This window comes from Strix uralensis, chromosome 1, assembly GCF_047716275.1.
Source record: "Strix uralensis isolate ZFMK-TIS-50842 chromosome 1, bStrUra1, whole genome shotgun sequence".
NCBI classification, from domain to species: Eukaryota; Metazoa; Chordata; class Aves; order Strigiformes; family Strigidae; genus Strix; species Strix uralensis.
Genome location: NC_133972.1, coordinates 29,424,911 through 29,444,670, shown reverse-complemented (window position 1 = coordinate 29,444,670; position 19,760 = coordinate 29,424,911). Strand labels below are relative to the sequence as shown.

At 43.9% G+C, this 19,760-nt stretch overlaps 1 protein-coding gene across 6 annotated transcripts in view; it reads left to right on the top strand.

The window, feature by feature from the left end:
* Positions 1 to 420: 420 nt before the first annotated feature.
* UBE2E1 (ubiquitin conjugating enzyme E2 E1) overlaps positions 421 to 19,760 on the top strand; it is a 45,552-nt gene continuing 26,212 nt past the window's right edge. The window contains exons 1-5 of one of the 6 annotated variants that reach the window (XM_074861194.1): positions 421 to 600; positions 699 to 735; positions 1,278 to 1,342; positions 2,732 to 2,910; positions 5,038 to 5,088. In XM_074861194.1, coding sequence (XP_074717295.1) covers positions 421 to 600; positions 699 to 735; positions 1,278 to 1,342; positions 2,732 to 2,910; positions 5,038 to 5,088 — 512 coding nt within the window. Of the gene's footprint in view, positions 601 to 698; positions 736 to 1,271; positions 1,343 to 1,424; positions 1,483 to 2,731; positions 2,911 to 5,037; positions 5,089 to 19,760 lie in introns of those variants that run through there. The other 5 variants (XM_074861157.1, XM_074861148.1, XM_074861183.1 and 2 more) reach the window with 5 other exon arrangements.

Below are 19,760 nucleotides of genomic sequence, written 5' to 3'. Positions count from 1 at the left end.
CTGGTCCCTATTGTCCCTTCACGAGTGGGTCCGGCACCTCCGGGAAGAGCCGCGGCAGCGCGGCGGGGCGGCGGGCTGCTCCCTGCGCCCGCGCGTGGGCCGGCGCGGCGGGTCGCTCCGGCCACAGCACTTTTCTGCGTTGGGTGGACAGGGAGAGCGAGGGATGGACAGCGAAGGTTTCGGGGAGACGAGGCAAACGCCTCGCAAAATACATTACGGGGGCAGTCCAGGCGGCTGAACGCCGCTGCGCCGTTCCCGCAGACGGGCTCCCCATCAGGGGACTCGGGAGGGAAAAAAAAAAAAAAAAAAAAAAGAAAAAAGAAAAATCCCTAATACTTTTACCTTTGGAAAATTGAAGGGGGTTTTTTCACGCTGTCGCTGCCAAGCCCAGGATTTTGTTTTCTCTCCCAGCATGCGTTGATGACATCACGAAGTACCCCTTCTTTGTGTGTCAGTGATGTCACCAAGTGCAGTGTGGGGGACAATGGAATCCTGAACTCCAGGCGAGGGCGAGTGGGAAGCGGCTGCTCCTGCTGCTGGTTCAGGGCTGAGCCGGGGGAGGGAAGGGAAGACACAGCTGCTGCTTTAGGGCTGAAACAGGTGAGAGACGGGAAAGCTGCTGGGGATTCCTTTTGGCTTGCTGGGGGGGGCTTTGGGCTGGGCTCCCCCCCCCCCTTTTTGCTTTCCGACTGAGACAGGTGAGAAGTTGCTGCTGCTGCCGGAGGGACAAAGCAGGTGAGAAGCTTTGGGGTTGAAACAGTTGTAAGAATAGGAGGAAAGGAAGCAGCCCCCCCGCCAAGCCTAATAACCCCCTCTCAGCCTTAAAAAAAGCCGCCCCGGGATCTCGCCCCCTCTCCCAGCCACCTGCCTCGACCGCGTCCCTGTGGGGCTCTCCCACGGAAGCAGAAGCGGAGCCGGGGAGGGCGTTTATCCCTCCTCCCCGACACCCCTACAGATTACTTTCCAGAGGGTCTCCATTAAAAACTCACGTCCCTCTCCGAGCGCCCCTTTCTTCCTTCCCCAGCACCCGCCGGAGGCGGGGAGGGGGACGGGGGACACGGGACGGGGGACACTGTTGGCTGCCGGTGATCCCCCCTCCAGCCCCGGAGCGGGGGCTCCGCCGCCCGACCCCTCCCCCCCCCCGGCCCCCGCGAAGTGGCGGCGGGTGGCGCCCCGGCCCCGCCGCCCCTCAGCCCCGCTCGGCGGTGGGGGAGGCAGCCAGGGAAGCCATTGCCTGTTTAATAGTTGCTGTTGCAGCACTTCCGCTTCTCTCCCAGCGAGAGAGACACGAGTGGCCAGGCCCAGCCGCACCGAGGAGGAGCAGCCAGACACAAAGGGAGAGGTAGGGGGACGGGGCACCCCCCGCCGCCCTCCCCGCCGGCCCCGGGGGCAGGGGCGAGGGGCAGGGCCGGCTGCGGCCCGGAGATGGGGCGAGAGGCGGCGGAGCCGGCGGGGCAGGGGGATCGCGCCCGGGGCTGTCAGGTACCGCTGTGTCCCCCCCCCCACCACCCCCCCCCGGCCCCTGACCGCCCGGCCCTGCGGGCCCGCGGCCCGGGGAGCTCGGCCGGACCGCCCCTGCCCCCGGCTTTCTCCCGGCGGAGGGGCGGCCCGGCGGGGGGGGCCGGGGAGCTCCCCGGGGGCCCTGGGAGGGAGGGGGCAGTGCGCCGGCACCCCGGCCCGCTGCTGCCCCGCCGCCGCTCGCCCCGGGCCCGCGGCTGCCCCCCTCGCTCCCACCCCAACTCTCCCGGGGTGCCCTGCCTGCCCCCCCCCCCCCCCCCCAATCCCTCTCGACGGCTTCTCGCCCCTCTCGGGTGTGGACCTGCCCCTGGTAGCCCACTGTGCTCGCCCTCCTCCCCTGTTACCCTAGAGGTGCCCGCATGAAACCGGGCAGCCTCCCCTCGGCACCCCGCTGCCCCCCTCCCTACCACCGGCCTCCCCAGGCCCTCCACTCTCACCCTTTGTAGGCCCCGGCCCTTCCTTTTCTTCCCTCCCCCGCACCCCCCCAGCACAGACCCTCCGCTCCCTTCCCCCTTTGCCGGCATGCCCCTCGGTGCAGTGGGCCTCGGCGGGATCCCTCCGTGCACCCCACTCCCTGCTTAGCTGTTCCCCTTCATTGCCCCCTCCCTGCCCCCCCTGCTCCCAACACCCGATCCAGCAGGCAGGGTTATCTAGCAGGCAGGGGTTTCCCCACTGCAGGTCACAGATCCTCCTTCGGGGTCTCCCCCCTGTTGCCAGGGATGCCCCACTTCCATTTTAGTGCTGGCGACCGTCACCCCCCCCCCCCAGCTCCGTCCCTTCCTGCCTCCCCCACGTGCCTCCCGGGAACCCAAGGGACCGGAGCTGTTCCATTTTTATCTCCTACACCCCTAGGCTGGATAGTGGTGGGTGGTGATGGCTCCTCTTGTGTGTGCAGTTTGGGGGAGATTAGAAGGAATTGCTTCGAGCTTCCCTGATCCTCACAGTCGTCCTCGTTCCAGTCCCTTCTCTCATTTCGCACTTGCTTTCTGAGAGGAAGCTTTAAAAGTCCCTTTCCCCCTGCTCCTCAGTGTTACTAGTGCAGGGGAGGCTACTGCTCCTCCTGCTTCAGCTGTAGGGCCTGAAGAGGAGAGGGAGACGCGAGGACCCTTTAAAAGGAGCATGACCCAAACACAGAGCGAGATTGTCAGCAGCCTTTCTCTGTGTGTTTGTGTTCACTGTTTGTTCCCCACGCCCCATGGTGTTTCCTCTCCAGGTTGGGGTGTGTGGTGGGGGGGTCGCTATGTCGGATGACGATTCGAGGGCCAGCACCAGCTCCTCCTCATCTTCATCCTCCAACCAACAGACAGAGAAAGAGACAAGCACGCCTAAGAAGAAGGAAAGCAAAGTCAGCATGAGTAAAAACTCTAAGCTGCTATCTACCAGTGCCAAGAGGTGAGGCTGCAGTCAGTTTTCTCACTGATTCGCTGCATCTTCTCTCCTTCCTCATTTTATTTTGCCCCGTTCCCCCACTGCTCCTTTGCTGCTCCCATTCCTCATCTCTAGCCCTTACGCTCAACCTTTCCACATGAAGCTGCCATTGTCTCACTTTTTTCAGCATCTCGGTGCAGCGAGTGGCTGCCCAACTTCACTGCTCTCTGGTCTTTTTCCTGCTTCTTCCTCTGTTCCATCCCAAATATTTTCCTCTTTTCCTTCCTGCAGGCTGTTATTCTGTCCCTCAATTATTTCCACTGTTTTTTCCTTTTTCCTTATTAGCATCAGTTATAGGGATGGTGCAGGATTGTCAGAGAGGACCGTAATTCCTTCTCTGCTACTGGAAGCTATGTGGTCTTGAGTAAAGCATTGCATTTCAATGTCAGTTTCCCCCTCTGTAGGTTGGGATTGATCTAGAGGGCCTTTTTTCTTTCCAGGACTGCTTTGGGGATTAATTAATGTTTGTGAAGAGTTTTGAGTTTGCTTGCACTGGGGGAGTGCACTCTAGTGCAAGTGGTGTAATATAGCCTCAAATATTTTCCACCAAATATATTACTGTTGTTCTGTCTGCTCATCACTTGTATTGAATTTTCTGTGTATGGTTGGATGTTGACTAGAATAAATAATCCACAGCAGGTCCACTTGTGGACATTCTGTTTTACAGTAGCTCTTGCGCACAGCACAGAGTGGGTTGGGTTTTTTGGGGAATGAAGTAATTTTTATTCCAGAATAATGTCTACGTGGGGGAGAGGTGCCTGCATAGAATAGTAATTCAAGAACAGCTATGTCGGTCAGTGTTTTTCACCTGGACAGGCTCTTGTAGCCACTCAGGTTTTTTTGAAAAAAATAAGTTGTTACCTTATTTATTCTGCATTTCACCTGAATTCAGCACCATCCTGCTCCAGGGAGCTAAGCTGAAAAATGGAAGTTTTCAAGCAAACTTGCAGTACTTCAGTAAGAATAATAAACCATCTCACTGAACAGCTTTGCCAAGCAGCACAGAGAGGTTGTGTCTGTAGGTGTCAAAAGTGACTGGGGTTCTGTGCAAAATGCCCTGTCGTCGCAACTGAGTTCTCTGTGGCTTTGTAGAATTTAGGCAGTTTGGTTACTCCAGATCTCCACTCAGCAGGTTTCCATGGCAAACTGACATAGATAGTGGCAAGTGGTGTTTACGCGTCATGCCCTTAACTATTTTAAAAAGAAGATTGTAAACTGCCTAATATGAAAAGACTGTGGTTCTCACGTACAAGTGGAAGAGAGGCAGAAGATGCTAGCCGAGTTTAAAGGAGAAGGGAAGCAGACTGAGTGCTGGGTGGGGAAATCTGGAGGGGAAGCCTGAGTGACAGTAATGGGACTCCAGGGAAGGGCATGATAGCTGGTTGGGCGTTTTGTGGCAAAAGCAGTGTGAGCCCAGAATAGTCTGGGCAGGGAGGACAGGGTGTTGTCTGAACGCAGTGAAGAGAGGGAGCGTCTGGAGTCCTGAGGGAGGGGACGTGGGGATGTTGTGTAGCTCTTGAGGGTGAAGAGAAGGGAGAATTGAAGGTGGCAGGAATGTGCAGGAGCCTCGGAAATAGATATTCACCTTCCTTTAAGTGTCCTTGGGAACGGTGCAGTTATTCACTCCCTTGGGGCTGGTGTTTTTTCTCAGGATGGTGATGGGAAGCTGGGGGGGAGGGGAGCCAGTTTGGCAATGACTGTTCTCGCAATCCAGCAAGTCAACTCCTAGAACTTGGTGCATCACATTTGCAGAGGTTTTCCCTCATTTACAGGCTGGTTGACAGGGTAAAGCGAACAGTCTTTTCCACTGCCCCTGCGTGGTTGGCATCTTTGTGGGAGCATACAACAGCGCACCTGTCTGGGCTCAGTGCTGGTCGGTTTTTCTGTGACGGTGCTGGTCAGCTTTTCTGTCCGGCTCTGTAACAGGGCACCTGTCTTGCTTAGTGTGATTGGACGGGTGGGAGGCTGCAGCTGACAGTGCCTCTCTCTTATGTAGTGTTGCAAACTCACGGTATGTCTGTAAGGTGTATGTGTTAACTGCTATCCCACACAGTGATTTACCTTTGTTCCTTCTTGCTTTTATTGCCACAGGATTCAGAAGGAATTGGCTGACATCACCTTAGATCCACCTCCCAACTGCAGGTTGGTGTCGATTCCTTACCGGAGGAGGGTGGGGGAAGGTGAGGGGCTGAAGTGGGCCTGTGTGTGTTTGTAAGTGTCCTCAGAGGCTCTGGATAGAGCAGAGGAATGGCTGTTTAGCTGGCCGACAGTATTTTTGTGAATGCTTGGATGACATTAGTTTGGGGGGGGGGCCTCCAGAGATTATAAGTGTTTTGATAGGAGTTTTCTGTTTGTGTTTGGGCTTGTTTTGGTGTTTTTTAACAATTGCATTTCAATCTGTTATACTGCTTTATGTGTATGTTTCCAAAACTGGACTATAAAGAGTATGAAAACTTTCTCCTTGTTTGTTTTTTCTGGTTTATAAATCTAATGCCTGACTGCACTAATCTTATATAAATAAGAGTTCTGCCAAGGAAGCAGAGAATAGTAAAATGCAATGAGCTTTTTAGCTCAGAGTTCTGTTGCGAACAGTAACTCAACAGTGGAAGAGAAATGTGAATTCGTTGCTTAGTGGGTGCCCTACAGAAGCACACATGTTAGCTGATGAAATAAAAAGCAGGGATATTCTGTTGCCCTTTATAGAGCGGCTTGTTTTTAACTATGTTTTAGAAACTTGTACTGTTGTTTGAAACATCTAGCAGGTTGATTTAGTTCATTGCCTGGCGGCTTGAGCCCCTTTGCATTTGGAGAGGAGGCAGTAGCAGTGTAACATCTTTGGTTGTGCTTGTTCATTCGAGAGGAAAGTGGCTTTCAGTCTGATTTGTGTTCGCTGAAGTTGCCAAAGCAGAACTCTGTCCTGTCTTCTTGCTGTGGCTGAGGTTTGAGGCCTTTTTGATGTTGGTAATAGCAGAAATCAAAATTCTGTTTATAAATAACTATTTAAGTTGATCTTTTTAGTATTGAGTTGCCACCCACAAATGCACGTGAACCTTTTTACTGAAGCTTTTTGCCACGTTGGTCTGCAGGGAGGCATTAGCTAGCACAAGAGTTGGCCTGACAGGTCCAGAGCCACTCTTTCAGTACCAGTGCCAAGGACCATAATTAATGAAGGGAGGGATGGGATGAGGCATGTGAGCAGAGGTCTAGGCTGATACTAAGATTTTTGTGCTGTTTGGAAGATAAGCGATGAGCTCTGAAATCTTTAGGTGTGACAATAATGACTACCTGAATAGTATAAGAGCTTCCAGCTCTTGGGCTGGAGGTGTCTGTCCTGGCTGTGTGTCAGGGTGAAGTCCACGTGCTTCTCCTCCTCCTCCCGCCATAACCTAATTTTCATGGGAGAGAAACCCAAAAGCACAGCTCAGAAAGGCACTGTGGTAACTTGAGTTTGGATCATCAAGGTGCAGGGACTGCAGTCTGAACTTTGCAAATCTATCCAAAAGTTGTGATAGATTGCAAGTATGTCAGATTACAGGTTTCATCTGAAGGTTTGTGTAAATAATATTAGAACCTTAATTTGTCCTTGTTTCAATTGGCATAATTCACAGGTAAAGACGAGCTAGCAGACTGCCTGTCAAAATAGAATATGTTTTTGATTTTTCTTTTTTTAATTACATGGACCACTGAGGATAATGCACTTCAAAGCCCACATAGTAAACTTGTGTTGTTTCAGCCTTTATAAATATTTCTAATGATAAAAATTAGTTCATAGTACAAGTAGCGATGATTAATCTTCTCTCATAATGCAGTTACAAGTATTCTGCATTCCTTCGACCTTTAAATGAGTGACAGTGAAGGCTGGCAACTCTTGCAAATAATACATGAAGCTGGTGTCATTGTTACTGTCTCTTAATATGTTGATAGGTAGGAAAATGTGAATGGAGGGGTTTGTGTGTGTGTGACCAGAGGAGTTTTGGTATTGCTCATCTTGGGGTGAAGTCATCTTACTGCAGTAAAGGTAGTGCTGAGAGTGGAGAGCGGCTCTGCTTACGGCAAACGAGGTTCCAACTGCACAGCCAAGCACTGGGAGTTTGCTCCTGTAGCAGCTGGTTTGTAAGAGGGTAGGCAGGTGCTGATTGCTTCAACAGTGAGATGAGTTTCAACTATTGCAGTTATGGGGAAAGTTCACCTCTTGTGGAAAAAGAAATAGAAATAGTCAATTTGTGAGTGCGAGGAGATTAAGCAAGTGAGAGACTGGTTGTTGCGTGATGTTTAAGGTTGCCAAAATTTGCTCTGGGGAAGCCTGCTAACTGTGTCACTGATGTCCTTTTTTTCTTTTTTTTTTTTTTTTTTTTTTCCTTTATATGAACATTATTAGCATGCTGTGAGGAAGCTATTAAATACATAGGTCCAGAACTTAGTTTCAATTTTCTGCCTTCATGACTTTGCTTATCCTCACCTTTACTCTGACCTCTAGCCCCTCATCTTTCTGCTGCCTTTGTGCCTCTACAGTCTTTTTTCAGGTGTCACTGGAGAGGAGTGCAGTCCTCTCCTTTTAGGCATCTCACTCTTTTCTGCAAGACTAATCTCAAAACTTACATATTCAGGGAGCTATATACAATACCAGGTACTACCTGGTATTCTACTGTCAGCTTTAGGGGTGTCACAGTGTCAGAAGTCACACTTGAAAACGTGTGTCTGAAACTGTATCCTGTGTTATTCTTTTTTTCTACTGGATGTTTGTTCTTACACCACTATCGTTGTATTTTCCACTGTTCTGTGCTGTGCCCGGTGTTTGATAGCAGTTCATTGTTGGCCGTGTTGCAAAGTGCTGTTCTTCTTCCAGTCTTATTGCAGTAATGGGAGTTTGAGATATTTAACACATCCCAGAGCAGCTCTGCATATTGAAAGAAAAAGCTTTAGGTTGTAAATGATTTTTAGTAAGGAACTGTTTTATTTTTCTTCTTATAAAACACCACATATAAGATGCAATTACAAATAATGAAAACCATTTGATATTTCAAACAAAATAGCTTAAAAACAAATGAGTTTCATTTTTATTTTTGTAGCTTACAGTGACCATATTTTCATGTGTGTAACCCACAGATCATCTGTTTAAAAAGAAAAAAAAAAAAAAACACAAAACCAAACCCCAAGCACACTCAACACCCTGTGATTGAGCAGCTGTCTGGGTTTTACACATATGTGGGTAATAGGAGGGGAAGTTTATTCCAGACCTTCCTCTCCCCTCAGGAGTTTCCTCGCTTCTGGTTTTCCATAGCTTGCCTGTGTCCCCCAAATGCTTACCTGTGCTTGTCTCTCATTGACTGCTTCATCATCTCTTTGTAGTCCCTTTGCCCCTCGTGTTTCCCTCCCCAGGCTGTGATTTTGATTTTATGCAGGCTAGTACAGTCACTTGTACAGAGGTGCAGACTGTGTGCAGATAAACACAGACTGAGTTTGGTCTGCATTTAAAAAATAGATTTTTGGACTTGAAGACATTTTCTGAAAAGATACATTTAATACATGTCACAAATATGTGTGTTCCTGATGGAGACAATGCTGTTCTCCTGAGTGTCCTGGTGTAGTAGTATATGTGTGGCATTCGGCTGCTTCTGAATAGTTCTTACTCTTCATCATCATTTTTGGTAGGCTGGTGCTCTAGAGGTCTTTAATTTCTGTTGTCTCCAAGATGATTTGACTTCTGATATTAACACTGAGTTATGAAAGTTGAAAGTGGCTTTCAAGTTCAAAAGGTGGTTAGTGGTTAATATGAATTGGAGAATAACTGTTCGGACCTGGAGTGGTTTAAATCTTTTAAGAGAGTACCGGGTGATTTCTTCTACTTTATATTATATCAGAAAGTTATAACTCTTGTTTTAGAACTCAGAGAGGGTACCTAGAGACTTTGGACTTCTGGTGGAGTAAGTCACGTATTTCTTTTGCGTCATGGAAGTCTGCGTCTGCAACTGTCTGCAGGTGTCAAAATACGGTTCCATCTTGCTACGTAGGCAAGCCTGATCTTTGTAGCTAACACTTGTGAGTATTGTGCCAAAGCTTTCCTTCTGTCACTGTGACGAAGTTCCCAAAGCTTTAACAGAAGTTAATTAAAGCTTTAAGTACTGTTTATTCTCTTTATGTCATTTATTTGATCTCTGTATCTAAGCATCTCCTGATAGTAAATCTAATTGCTGCTGTGAAGTTATGAAATAAATGGTTTTCCCCATTTTAGGGATGGGGATTTGCAGTACACAAAAACCAAGTGACTTGTCCAAGGTCACACAGGAAGTCTGTGGCAAAGTGGAGAAATGAATGTAAATCTCCTTTGTTTCAGGCTAACTTGCAGCTGAGCTGTTCTGCTGGAACTGTGTGCATTGGTTGCGTTATGAGCAGGGCTTTGAATTTGTGCTTTATTGGGTGTCTGGTATTGACTGTATGTAGGCATGGTAATCTAATGTTATTTTTCCCATCTGTGTAGAGGGACCAAAATGGATATTAACTCAAATTAATGTTTTTTAATCTTTCTTACCCAAACTGAAACAAGGTTGTCTCCACGTGGCTTATTTAAGTCCATATAGGAAAAACCAGCTGTTACATAAACAAAAATAATTTTCAAATCTTCACTGAAGAAGGCATTTGCCTGCAAGGCTTACCATTGCTTCAGAGTAAAATGCTGTCACAAATTCATTATTTAAAGAATAATAATAAAATACAGTTGTGTCTCCTGTCTCCTTGAGCCCAGTTTTTGAAAATTCACAGAATAAGGACCAGATCTCCCTGAGAGTCTTGTGAAAGTTAACTGTCAGCACTTAATAAATATATGTCTCGGTATAGGTGGTGGGGAGAAGTGCTATCCACTATAATGTGTGGAATATTCATAGTTTTCAAAACTTTGCAATGTGGAATTAAGATTTCTTGTCTGGAGAGAAGTCTGCAGAAAATGTGTGGCTCAAAGGCAGTTTTGAGCTCAATAGTTTCATATTATAATTAATAGATTTCATCTACATGCCATGAAAGTCTGGCATTTGTTTTGATTACATTTGTTTTTATGGTGCTTGTAATTTTTTGCAAAGGTATTTTCTCAATACCTCCAATAATGCTTTAAGTGTGTTTGCTTTTAAATCTGGTGTATTATCTAAGGGTGGATTGTCACTGTTAAATTATAATATCAGTGTTGTTTTTATTATTTTCATGCTTGGAATAGTCCTTCCTGGACATAGCCATATTCCAACATAAACTTTTTTGTCTTGCATTTTGTAAATAGAAATCTTAATTTCAGTGAGGCAGGTTTTTTTTTTTAATGTGCACACTCAAATTATTAGATCAAGAATGACACAAATGCTGGATTTTACTTCCTTGTAAAAAAAGGTGCAGATTATGTTTAATGAAAATTATCATCTTGCAAAAGTGGTTTTAGCACTTTTTTTTCTCCCCTGTTGTTTTTCTGAAATGGGAATGTTTTCTGTGAGAAGTTTCCAGCCGTAGGATAGGAAGGACCTTCGTTAATTAGCGCTGTGTGTAGCTGAAAAATATCTTTTGTCATATAAACTACCAGTGGTTCAGCATTCCCTCCCCGCTTTGTTTGGCACATGATCCCTGGAGAAATAACTCTTCCTTTTGAAATGGTGTATTAACTAATTTAGAGATCCTCCGCAGCTGTGTATGGTCTAGCTTGCAAACCATAAAAATCATACCATTTCTACACTTGGTGAATGTGAAGTATGTGTAGGTTGCAGCTCCTGCAGGCGAAGTCCTCTGCCTGATGTACTCAGACAATAGCTGCACAGGAGCAGCTGCTTTATTGTGGATTGATTAGTTAATATTGCAGGAATTCACCTTTCTGAAGATATTCCTGTTTTTATTTATTATCTCCCTTTAAACATCAGAAATGTTTTGATGGCCAGGCTTCTCGGACGCTGTGGCAGGAGCTGGCTGATGCTGTGGTAGATTTTGTTTGGCACATCCTGGCTCAGTAATTCCCAAATGCACTGCATTCTGTGCTCTTGCATGCCAAACATCGGAACGATGAATCTTGAGAGCGGCTGTGAAATTGTATCATGGCTAAGAACAAAGAGGATTGAAATCCCTTCTGTGCACACTCTCTTGTATACCACTTAATTTTATTATTTGACTTTCAGCTTTGCTGCCCTTGGAGGGCACTGTGCAACTGTGTTTATGATGCTGTGTATATGTTTTATCTGAGAAATTCTAATATTTCCTCTTGGTTATGCAGTCTTTAATTTGGTTTCATTTTTGTTGTATTCCAGCTCTGCTTGTCTAGATTTTTATATTGGATATGTGTATAGCAGCGGTTTATACGTCTGGTTTTGTTTTAAGAAATATTCATGATATGTGTATGGTACTTTGTAGACATAAACGGGAAACACTGTGTGGAGTATTTATACTTTAAGGGCTTGAATGTATCTTGTCTTTTTATATGAAGACAAAATTATCCGCAGAGAACTGGCTAGTCTAGGGGATTGAGAAAGTGATAGGACACGGTTTTGTGTTTGAGGATTTCAACGAGGGCAGGTTGCTAGTGACAGAGAGCTTTGTGGATTCTGAAGAACGGGTTGGTCTTGAGAGCTGATAAGATGCCATCTGACAAGACGTTAACTTTGGCCCCGCTGTTAAGGGGGTTTGTTCTGGGAGAACAGAGCTGACCTGCACTGGTACGAGTTATGTCAGTGGATTAAGTATGAGTTAGCACACAGCGAAACTTCTGCAGCCTCTGCTTGCACTTTGGTGTAATTCTGCATGATAGACCAGCCTTCCATACAGCATGTCTCTCAAAGTATTTAATGTACCAAACAAAAAGAAGGTATCATTTCATGTGAATGAGTTCAGAGATTATTGCACATCTGTGCAGACTTGCACACCACATACAAAGCTAGGCGCTGTGCTTTCTCCACCAAAGAAAGTGCTTTCAACTAAGTTAAATTAATGATGTAGTTTAGTCATTATAGTAGAATCTTGCCAATCTGTACATTTATTTGAATGAAATAAATTTATACTTATTTTTCCCTCTGAGGCTTAACAGTGGAGGTCTAAATATGGACTTTGTTATTTTACAAGATGAACTAGAGAACATGTATTGTCAAGTACTATAAATAAACTACAACTGTCAAAATAAACACTGTACACACTGGAATTCAGAGGGGTTTTCTTGTTTCTCTTGCCAATTTGCACATTTCAGCAACATGCAATTGGTGTTCCAAGGCATTTGTGGAAAGTGTAATGGTTACTACAGTGCATTTTCTGTGCATGAGTGGCTAATTGACATTAGCAAGAGAATATATCATAGATCTGTATGCTTAACTGCAACATCCAAAATGCAGTGTTTTCTTTATTAACCTGACCTCCCTGGGATAGGACGTGGGGGAAGAAAGGAGAGTGGGGCGTACAGATTATAGCTGTGGTGTTTGATACCCCACACTCCTTCCAATCTCTTCCTTGATTTCACAACTGAAAACATAACATGATGAAGTTGAACGTTTTGAGAATTGGGTTCAGGCCAGGTTTTGGCAGTTCATTTGTTTAAGGGAAAATACAAAGTAATTGGATTAAAGAAGCTGTACGTTTAATGATGTAGAGTCCTGTTAAATTCCTTTACTTCTGTATTTCTGTGAATCAGTGCAGAATTCTGGGCTTGATTCCTCAAGGGCTTCAACTTTTGGAGTCAAAAGTGAGTAAACCAAATCAGCATGTTAGTTAGGTGTATTTTGCACTTACTTTGTATCAGCGTAAATGATTATTTAAGAGATTAGAGAACTGCATTTCTCATCTTTCCCTCTGGAGCCGCTGGACTTGCTGGAAACAGAATCTTGAACTGGTACCGAGAATTGTAAAGGCAGTAGTAAATGCTGTGGGCTAGAGGGAAGGTGCTTCCTGAGGCAGGTGGACTGCTAATATTTAATGCTATTTCTGCTGTGGGTATCTGAGCAATAGATTCTTGCCATTGAGGCTAATTTCAGTATCTATTAAGGAGAAAGAAGGAGAAGGGTCTTGGGTTCTTTTTTTTTCTTTCTTTCTTTCTTTTGATGCCTAGGATCCCACAGAGAGTTGCGTACAGGAGTGAAAAGGCTCACAAACATTAAAAATTAATTCTGAAGTCGAAGGTGTCTTTTCACAGTAGATGAATTGATGAAAAAAAGAAAAATACTTCTAGTGTGGACTCAAAATGTTGTCAGGGTTTTTGGAGACAACAGCAAAGCTTCAGGGCAATAGCTATTGTTATACAAGGAAGCCTGTCAGGGTATCTGTCTCAAAGGTTTTACATGCAGCTTGAAGATCTTCACTGAAATTTTAAGGTCCTGATTTAGGTGATGACTGTTATGGATCTGTCATATGTTTGAAATTTTCAAGTGGACAACTTCTAGAAAGTTTCAGTGTGTTATTTTGTATTCTGAAAAGTGTAGACTGCTCTGAGAAGTGGCCTATGAATGGTGGGAAAAGTGCAATATATTTAATTAACTGTTGCAGATGGCTTTGAAAGATTGCTAAAATGCACGCTGTTGTAGTAACATAGTTTTAAAGCAATTATATCAATACTGTAGTGTACCACAAAAGGTCATTTCATCAGAAGTTTCTGATCAATCAGACTGATTGTTGTAATACTATATTTGCACATTATTTCCTGTATGTCTTGATAACCTTTTTAAAGGAGATAAATTAGATGATGCATGCAAGCATTTATAGCTGGTGTCTTCCTTGACTTCCCTGTAAGTAGTTTATTAATAAGAATTGTCTAGTTTTGGTTTTGATGGGGTAATTCTCCATTTGAGAATCTCATATTTTTGTAGTGCTCTGGCTTCTGATAAAAGTATTTATGCTTGCTTACCCTTGGGGGTTTGTAGGAGAGAGGGAAAAGACTGAAGGCTTTGAACAGATGTGCCAGATAAAATCTCAAAATATCATGAATCTGACTAGAGTTCTCCATTGTATTAAAGCTGTGGTGATGTTTTCTTTTCTACTTCAAATCAAACTTCAACAGCACCCTCGTGATCTACAAAATCGGGCAAGAAAATGTATAGTAGTGACAAGAGTGACCTAGGAAATCTAGATTCTGAATGTAATTAGTTTCAGGCCTTCAGCTGCCCTACTGCTTGTCTTTTAGTTGGATCCCAGGATTGAAGTCTCTAGTGAAATTTTAATACTTCCTTTAGAATAGCATTTTTCCAATTTTTTCCATCCCCTCACTCTCCTTACTAGGTTAATCAGATTGCAGGCATTGGCAAGACTGAGAAGATGAATGAGTTGCAGGTGAGGAATGGAAAAGGACATAAAACCACTCAAGGCAGAAGGGTGTTATGTTCCTATGGACAGCAAGATTGTGCAAGGTGTTAATGGAGACTGTAAGGGGTGACAGAGAGAGATGGCCCTTCAAGACAGCAGAGGCAATTTTGCACTGGTTGCTGAAACAGTTGGAAGCAAAGATAGACTGGTTCTTTGTCTGCTCTAGCAATTTAGCTCCACTTTCTTATTGCCTTCTCTAAGGAGCAGAAGAGACAGGGCATCCTCCTCTTGAATGAATGGGGAGGGCCATCCATGGGCCAACCTCTTCATGGGCATGGGTGAATTTTTAAACAGGCAAGCATGCTAGCTGCAACAATAGTTTTTGCTGTGCTGCTTGTATTACAACCCACCTGGGAGGCAAAATGTTCATACACCCATAAAGTCAGTGCATTTATATGGTCTGACACTGTTTACAATACTCTGTAAATTAAGAAGGCATAACCTACTATACCTTGAATATTACATGTAACAGGTGCCCAACTGTATCATTGCAGACCTTCTTGAACCACTGCATGAGCCTCGTGTGGTTCTTGACCCATGGATTGTCCTGTATCTTTAGAAGTGCATGAGCAAGATGTGAGGAGTGGGAAAAGAAAATTGGAGGAGTGATAGCAAGAAAGGAGCAGAGGGAAGGGCAGAGGCAGAAGTGGAGGGAGGCAACAGAAGGGGGAGAGAGAAACAAGTAAGCAAGCAAAAACAGGTAGGAAAGTTCGAAAAACTACTTGAAACTCAGTGAATCCCAGTCAAGTAGACTAGTATTAAAGATAGGAAGTTGCAAATTTAATTTGTTGAATGCCCTGTGAACCTGTATCTCCCAAAGGAGCACACCTTGCTTTTGTAGCATCTGGAAGAGAAGCATGACAAGAACTGTTATTCAGTAAGTTCTATAGTACTAGGCACTGAGATACTCAGTGAACAAACTGTTAAGAGATCATTTTAGAACAGATTAAGTCCTTCTACCCAGTAGGCAGTGGAGTTCTGGAAGCTGTTCCTGCAGGAGGTTGTGGAGGCATTATCAGCACATTTAAAAATGGGCTGAACAAATTCACAGGCAACAGGTCCATTAACAGACTCAAAGAGAGAGGTCAGGGATGTACCCTTTAGCACCCCTAATGCAGTGGCTGCGGATGCTGCGGGAGTACGGGGGGAATGGGCTACAGATAGTGGTGACAGTCACCTATTCTGAGGAGTATCTGCTGTTACCATTGCCAGGAGTAGGGTCCTGAATTAGATGACCCCAATTGATCTTTTTACATTCTACATGGAATACCCACAAAATTACCTCCTTCCCCCACCCCACTGTCCCTCATTTCAGTCCGCTAACTTCAGTCTCTTTTCTGTTGCCTCGTTGCACTTGACATCACTTTTAGCCACATGAAATGCTCAACTTCTGCCCTTTACAGAACTGTTCTTGCCCCTCTTTTTATGCTTTGCTGTTTAAAGCAAGCCCTCATTTCCTGTCACTCAGCCACTTCTCCTTGATTCTGTGAAGAGTTAACCTTCATGTGCTTTGTTTTGCTGAATTTAGGCTGTAAAATTTTCAGGGCAAAGGACTTCTTTCATTTTTGTCTGTGTTTGCAAAGTGGTATGTAAATTTCCAGCTATGTTTAAATGTTCTTTAATAATAAAGTAGGTTCAGTCCTTGGGCTTATAGATGTCTACCTATCCCCCCTTCCCAAAAAAATGAATTTCTGCTTATGTTGCAATATTGCTTTTTTTTTCTTTATCTGATTGAGGTAAATAAGCGAGTTGTTTTATTCAGCAGCTATTGTATTATCTTGAATATGTGATTTGGTTATTTTCCGGTTTTATGCACATCAAGGTTATCACAGCTGTTACTTTGTGATACTACTACATTGTAATAGGATAATGTGTTTTGAGATATATTAGTGTTGGGGTTTTTTTCTTCCTGGATAGTGGCAGAGAAATAATAAAGGTGTCCAAGAGCTAATCTCCTTCCTTGCTGTCTTTGTGCTCCTACTTCACCTTCCACCTCAATAACTAGGAGGACTGTAACTATTTGTTAGGGAAATAGTAGTTAAATTGCAGTGTTATTACATGTGCCGAGACATTCCAATTTAAAGTACTTAGTATTCAGTGTGGGTACTCCTAATGACTACAAATATTATTTTACATTTGAGGTATTATGATGTATCAGGTATGTCTTGTACATTGTTTTTTCCACAGAAAATGCAAATTTTCTAACCCATAGATGGTGCAAGCTGTACTTTCTACATTGCTTTACAAGGATTTTTGCTTTGTTTTTCATAGTAGAGTCTTGTTTACGAGGAGGTGTAAAGTTCAGACAACTTAGCGTTGAAATTGTTCAGGTGCATGTTTCACTGCAGTGCTAAGTAGCACAGAACTAGCCATTTAGGACATATTAAATAACTAGTACTGGATTTTGCCAGGAAAGACTGAAAAATAGGGATTGGATAGTGGAGCCTCTGTATGGTGACACTTTGCAGCGGGGATGCAATGAACTGGCAGGGTCCAGCTGTAAACTGGAGCAGCAGAGTAAAGGGCTGAGGGTAAGTGGGGATGTGCTGTGACCTCTCTCATGGCTGGCTGAACAGCTGGATTTGTTAGTGATTCACAGCTTAGCTTAAAGAGAGATAAGGAAGGAGTGCTGATTGGGGTCTGGATTTGGGAAGGAGACTTGTCTGTTACCTAGTGAAGTCTGTTCTGTTTGCAGTGGTCTTCGTCAATTCAGAATGAATGGGGAAAAAAAGGACGGAGCTAGAGTTGATGGCTGAACTATGAAAAAGAGTGAAAATATAGGGTGGGGTTAGATGTGACCCTTAAAAGCAGAGAACAATAGGGGAAAAAAAATGCATTTTGCCAGATCCTTTTCCAGTAGTAAAGCTGCCAGTCTCTTGCACAGATTCTCAGCTCTCTGTCTGTACTTCTTTCCTAGGCTCTCTCTTCATTACACTCCAATGTGTCCCAAGTCACCAGTGTGGTGTAAGTTCTGCAGAAGAGAGCTAGTGTGCTTGTTCTGGCCCATGGAGCTGGGCCTCTTTCTGCAAACCGTCACAGGCTTGTAAGGAACAGTGCTAGTGTCTTCTGCCTCCTTATCCTGCTGAGCTGAGCAGGTTCTGGCCCCTTATCTTTCCTGACGGCTGCACTGGTCCTTCGGCAGTAAGCCATTACATCTGTCAAAGTCTCCAGCCCATGCTCACAGGGAACTGAAGAGGCAAGGCTGTCCTGTTGAGAGAAGGAAAATGTTTATGAGGAATTAAAAAATAAACAGACAAAACCATTCTTGTTTTATTAATTTACTTGCAAATGAAGTAGCAGTGATCAGCTAAACTACTGACTGTGGATATAGATTTATTTTTTTTTAAATTGCTTAAGTATTTGGATCACGAATCAGAGGAGCTTGATGAAAGGGAAAGAGGAAAGTGTTTTTAAACTACTTAAATGGGCAGTTGGGATAATCCTGAGTGCAAGGTAACATAAGAATTGACATTTGTCATCTTTCTTTTTGTAGTACTCTTTGGTCATTGGAAAAGTGAATTTTATTATCTTGAAAGGTTTCTGGTCAGGAGGATGCATCTAAACTTCACTTTGGGGTTATGAGGACATTTGACATGTGCAGTAGGTGAGCCTGTATGAGCATTTACACAGCAGACAACTGTATGTCAGGCAAATGAAAGATTATTTGGTCAGTATTTTTACTAATCTTTCTCTCATGTACATATTGAATGACACATCTGGAAAGTCATCTAGTACCTGTTTTAGCAAATGGTTTCTTTTCAGAGAGAGAATCTTGTTTTCTGGATATTAAAATAGTAATGAAACTGTGATGTTTTGCTTTCTTGAAGATGATGTGTCATATTCTAATGACACACTAGGTCAAGTGCTAAATTTCAGTCCTGGCTGGAGATTGTGAATGAACTGTGTCCAGAAATAAGTGGTTTTGTGTGTCCCTGTTCATATTACTAGGGTTCAAGGTCACTAGAAGAGTGGTGGGTTTTAATGTACAATATACGTGATTTACCCATTCTTTCTTAAAAAGTGCCAGACTCTTTACTGAACTACGCGAGCACCTTACTGTTTTATGTATAGCCAGTGATCATCTTTTTCTCAGCTGGTTATATAAAAAGAAGGTAAGCGTTTATTTTTTTCTCCTTTTTAAAATTTTTTAATTATGCTGAGACAGTTGGATAGAAGAATTCACCTTCCGTTTGGCTTCTGAAGGAAAGATATATTTGTTTTGTTTTGTTTTTTTTGTTTAGTGTTCTGGGTTTTATATAGGGTTATTCTGTAGTAGGGATTATATACTATGATTATGAAGCTATCCTCTCTTCCAAAGGGTCATGTATGTGATCTCTTGTCAATAGGGAGAAACTCATGCTTTTGACCTTTCTGTCTCTTTGGACTCATTAGTTGTTGGACATAGTGGTGCTTCTAAAATTGCTTAATTGTTCCAAAGAGATCATTTGTGCTTACTCTGTTATTGCCATTTGATGCTGTTTCTCTACACTCTGCCAAAAGCCCACGGTATATTGCATTTTTATTGTTATGTAAAGCAGCTGTAAAACAAACAGTGTGGTTGTGTAAGTGTATTTGAAATCTTTGCTATTGGCTACTTCATTTTTTCCCTTTATGTCTCTAACTTTTACATTTATAGTTTTGCCACCACAGGGAGCTAATGAAAAGCAAGCATATAGACTGTTTAAAAATAATAATAATAATGCCATGTACAGATTCATGTCGCTTCCTTATTCATATTTATTAGCCTGTTTCACAGTATAAGAAAAGCTAGGGCATGCTGTGCTGGGGTGTTTTTTTGGTGGGAGGGTTGGGTTTTTTTGTCTTCTCTGTGCATTGGTTTGACTGTTACAGTCCTCTATTTTGGGAAACTTCGACAATTGTAGGGCAAGTGGGAATATAACAAATAAAGGAAAAAGACAAATGCATCAAGACATTGATCTAGATGAGGGAAGGTCTGTTGAACGGTTTGGGGTTTTTTTAATACTTGCATGCCTGTAGGGAATCAGTCCTGTTTGCATCCTTCACACACTCACAGGATTATGAAAGGTGACTTATTTTATGTGTTGCAAGTTTCCCTTTACAAGTAGTACTGAAGAAAACAAGGGCTTAAATTATCCTATATTTTTGATTCTTTCTGTACCTCTTTTGGTATGTAGTAGAACTGCATGTCTCAGGAGTGAAATTATGAAATGTATATATTTATTAATGGTCTGAGTTTCAACACTAGCTGTTTACAGTAAGAGTATTTGTTGAGGTGATGAGTCTCTTGATCATTCTTTGCCCTAGTGGGAAAAGTGTGTAAAACCAGCACAACAGCCACTGGGCAGCCTCTCTCACAACTTTCCATCCATGCTGGTCGCAGCTGCTAAGACATTTTTAATGGGTAGATTTTTTTCTTACTTTAAACTCTTCCTCTAATTGGAGCTTGCGTAGCTTAGATCCTGCTTTCCACTTCTCTTCAGAAAGATACCTGAACTCAGTCGCCACTGAGCCAGAGCTGCCTGACTTCTGTAGCCTGT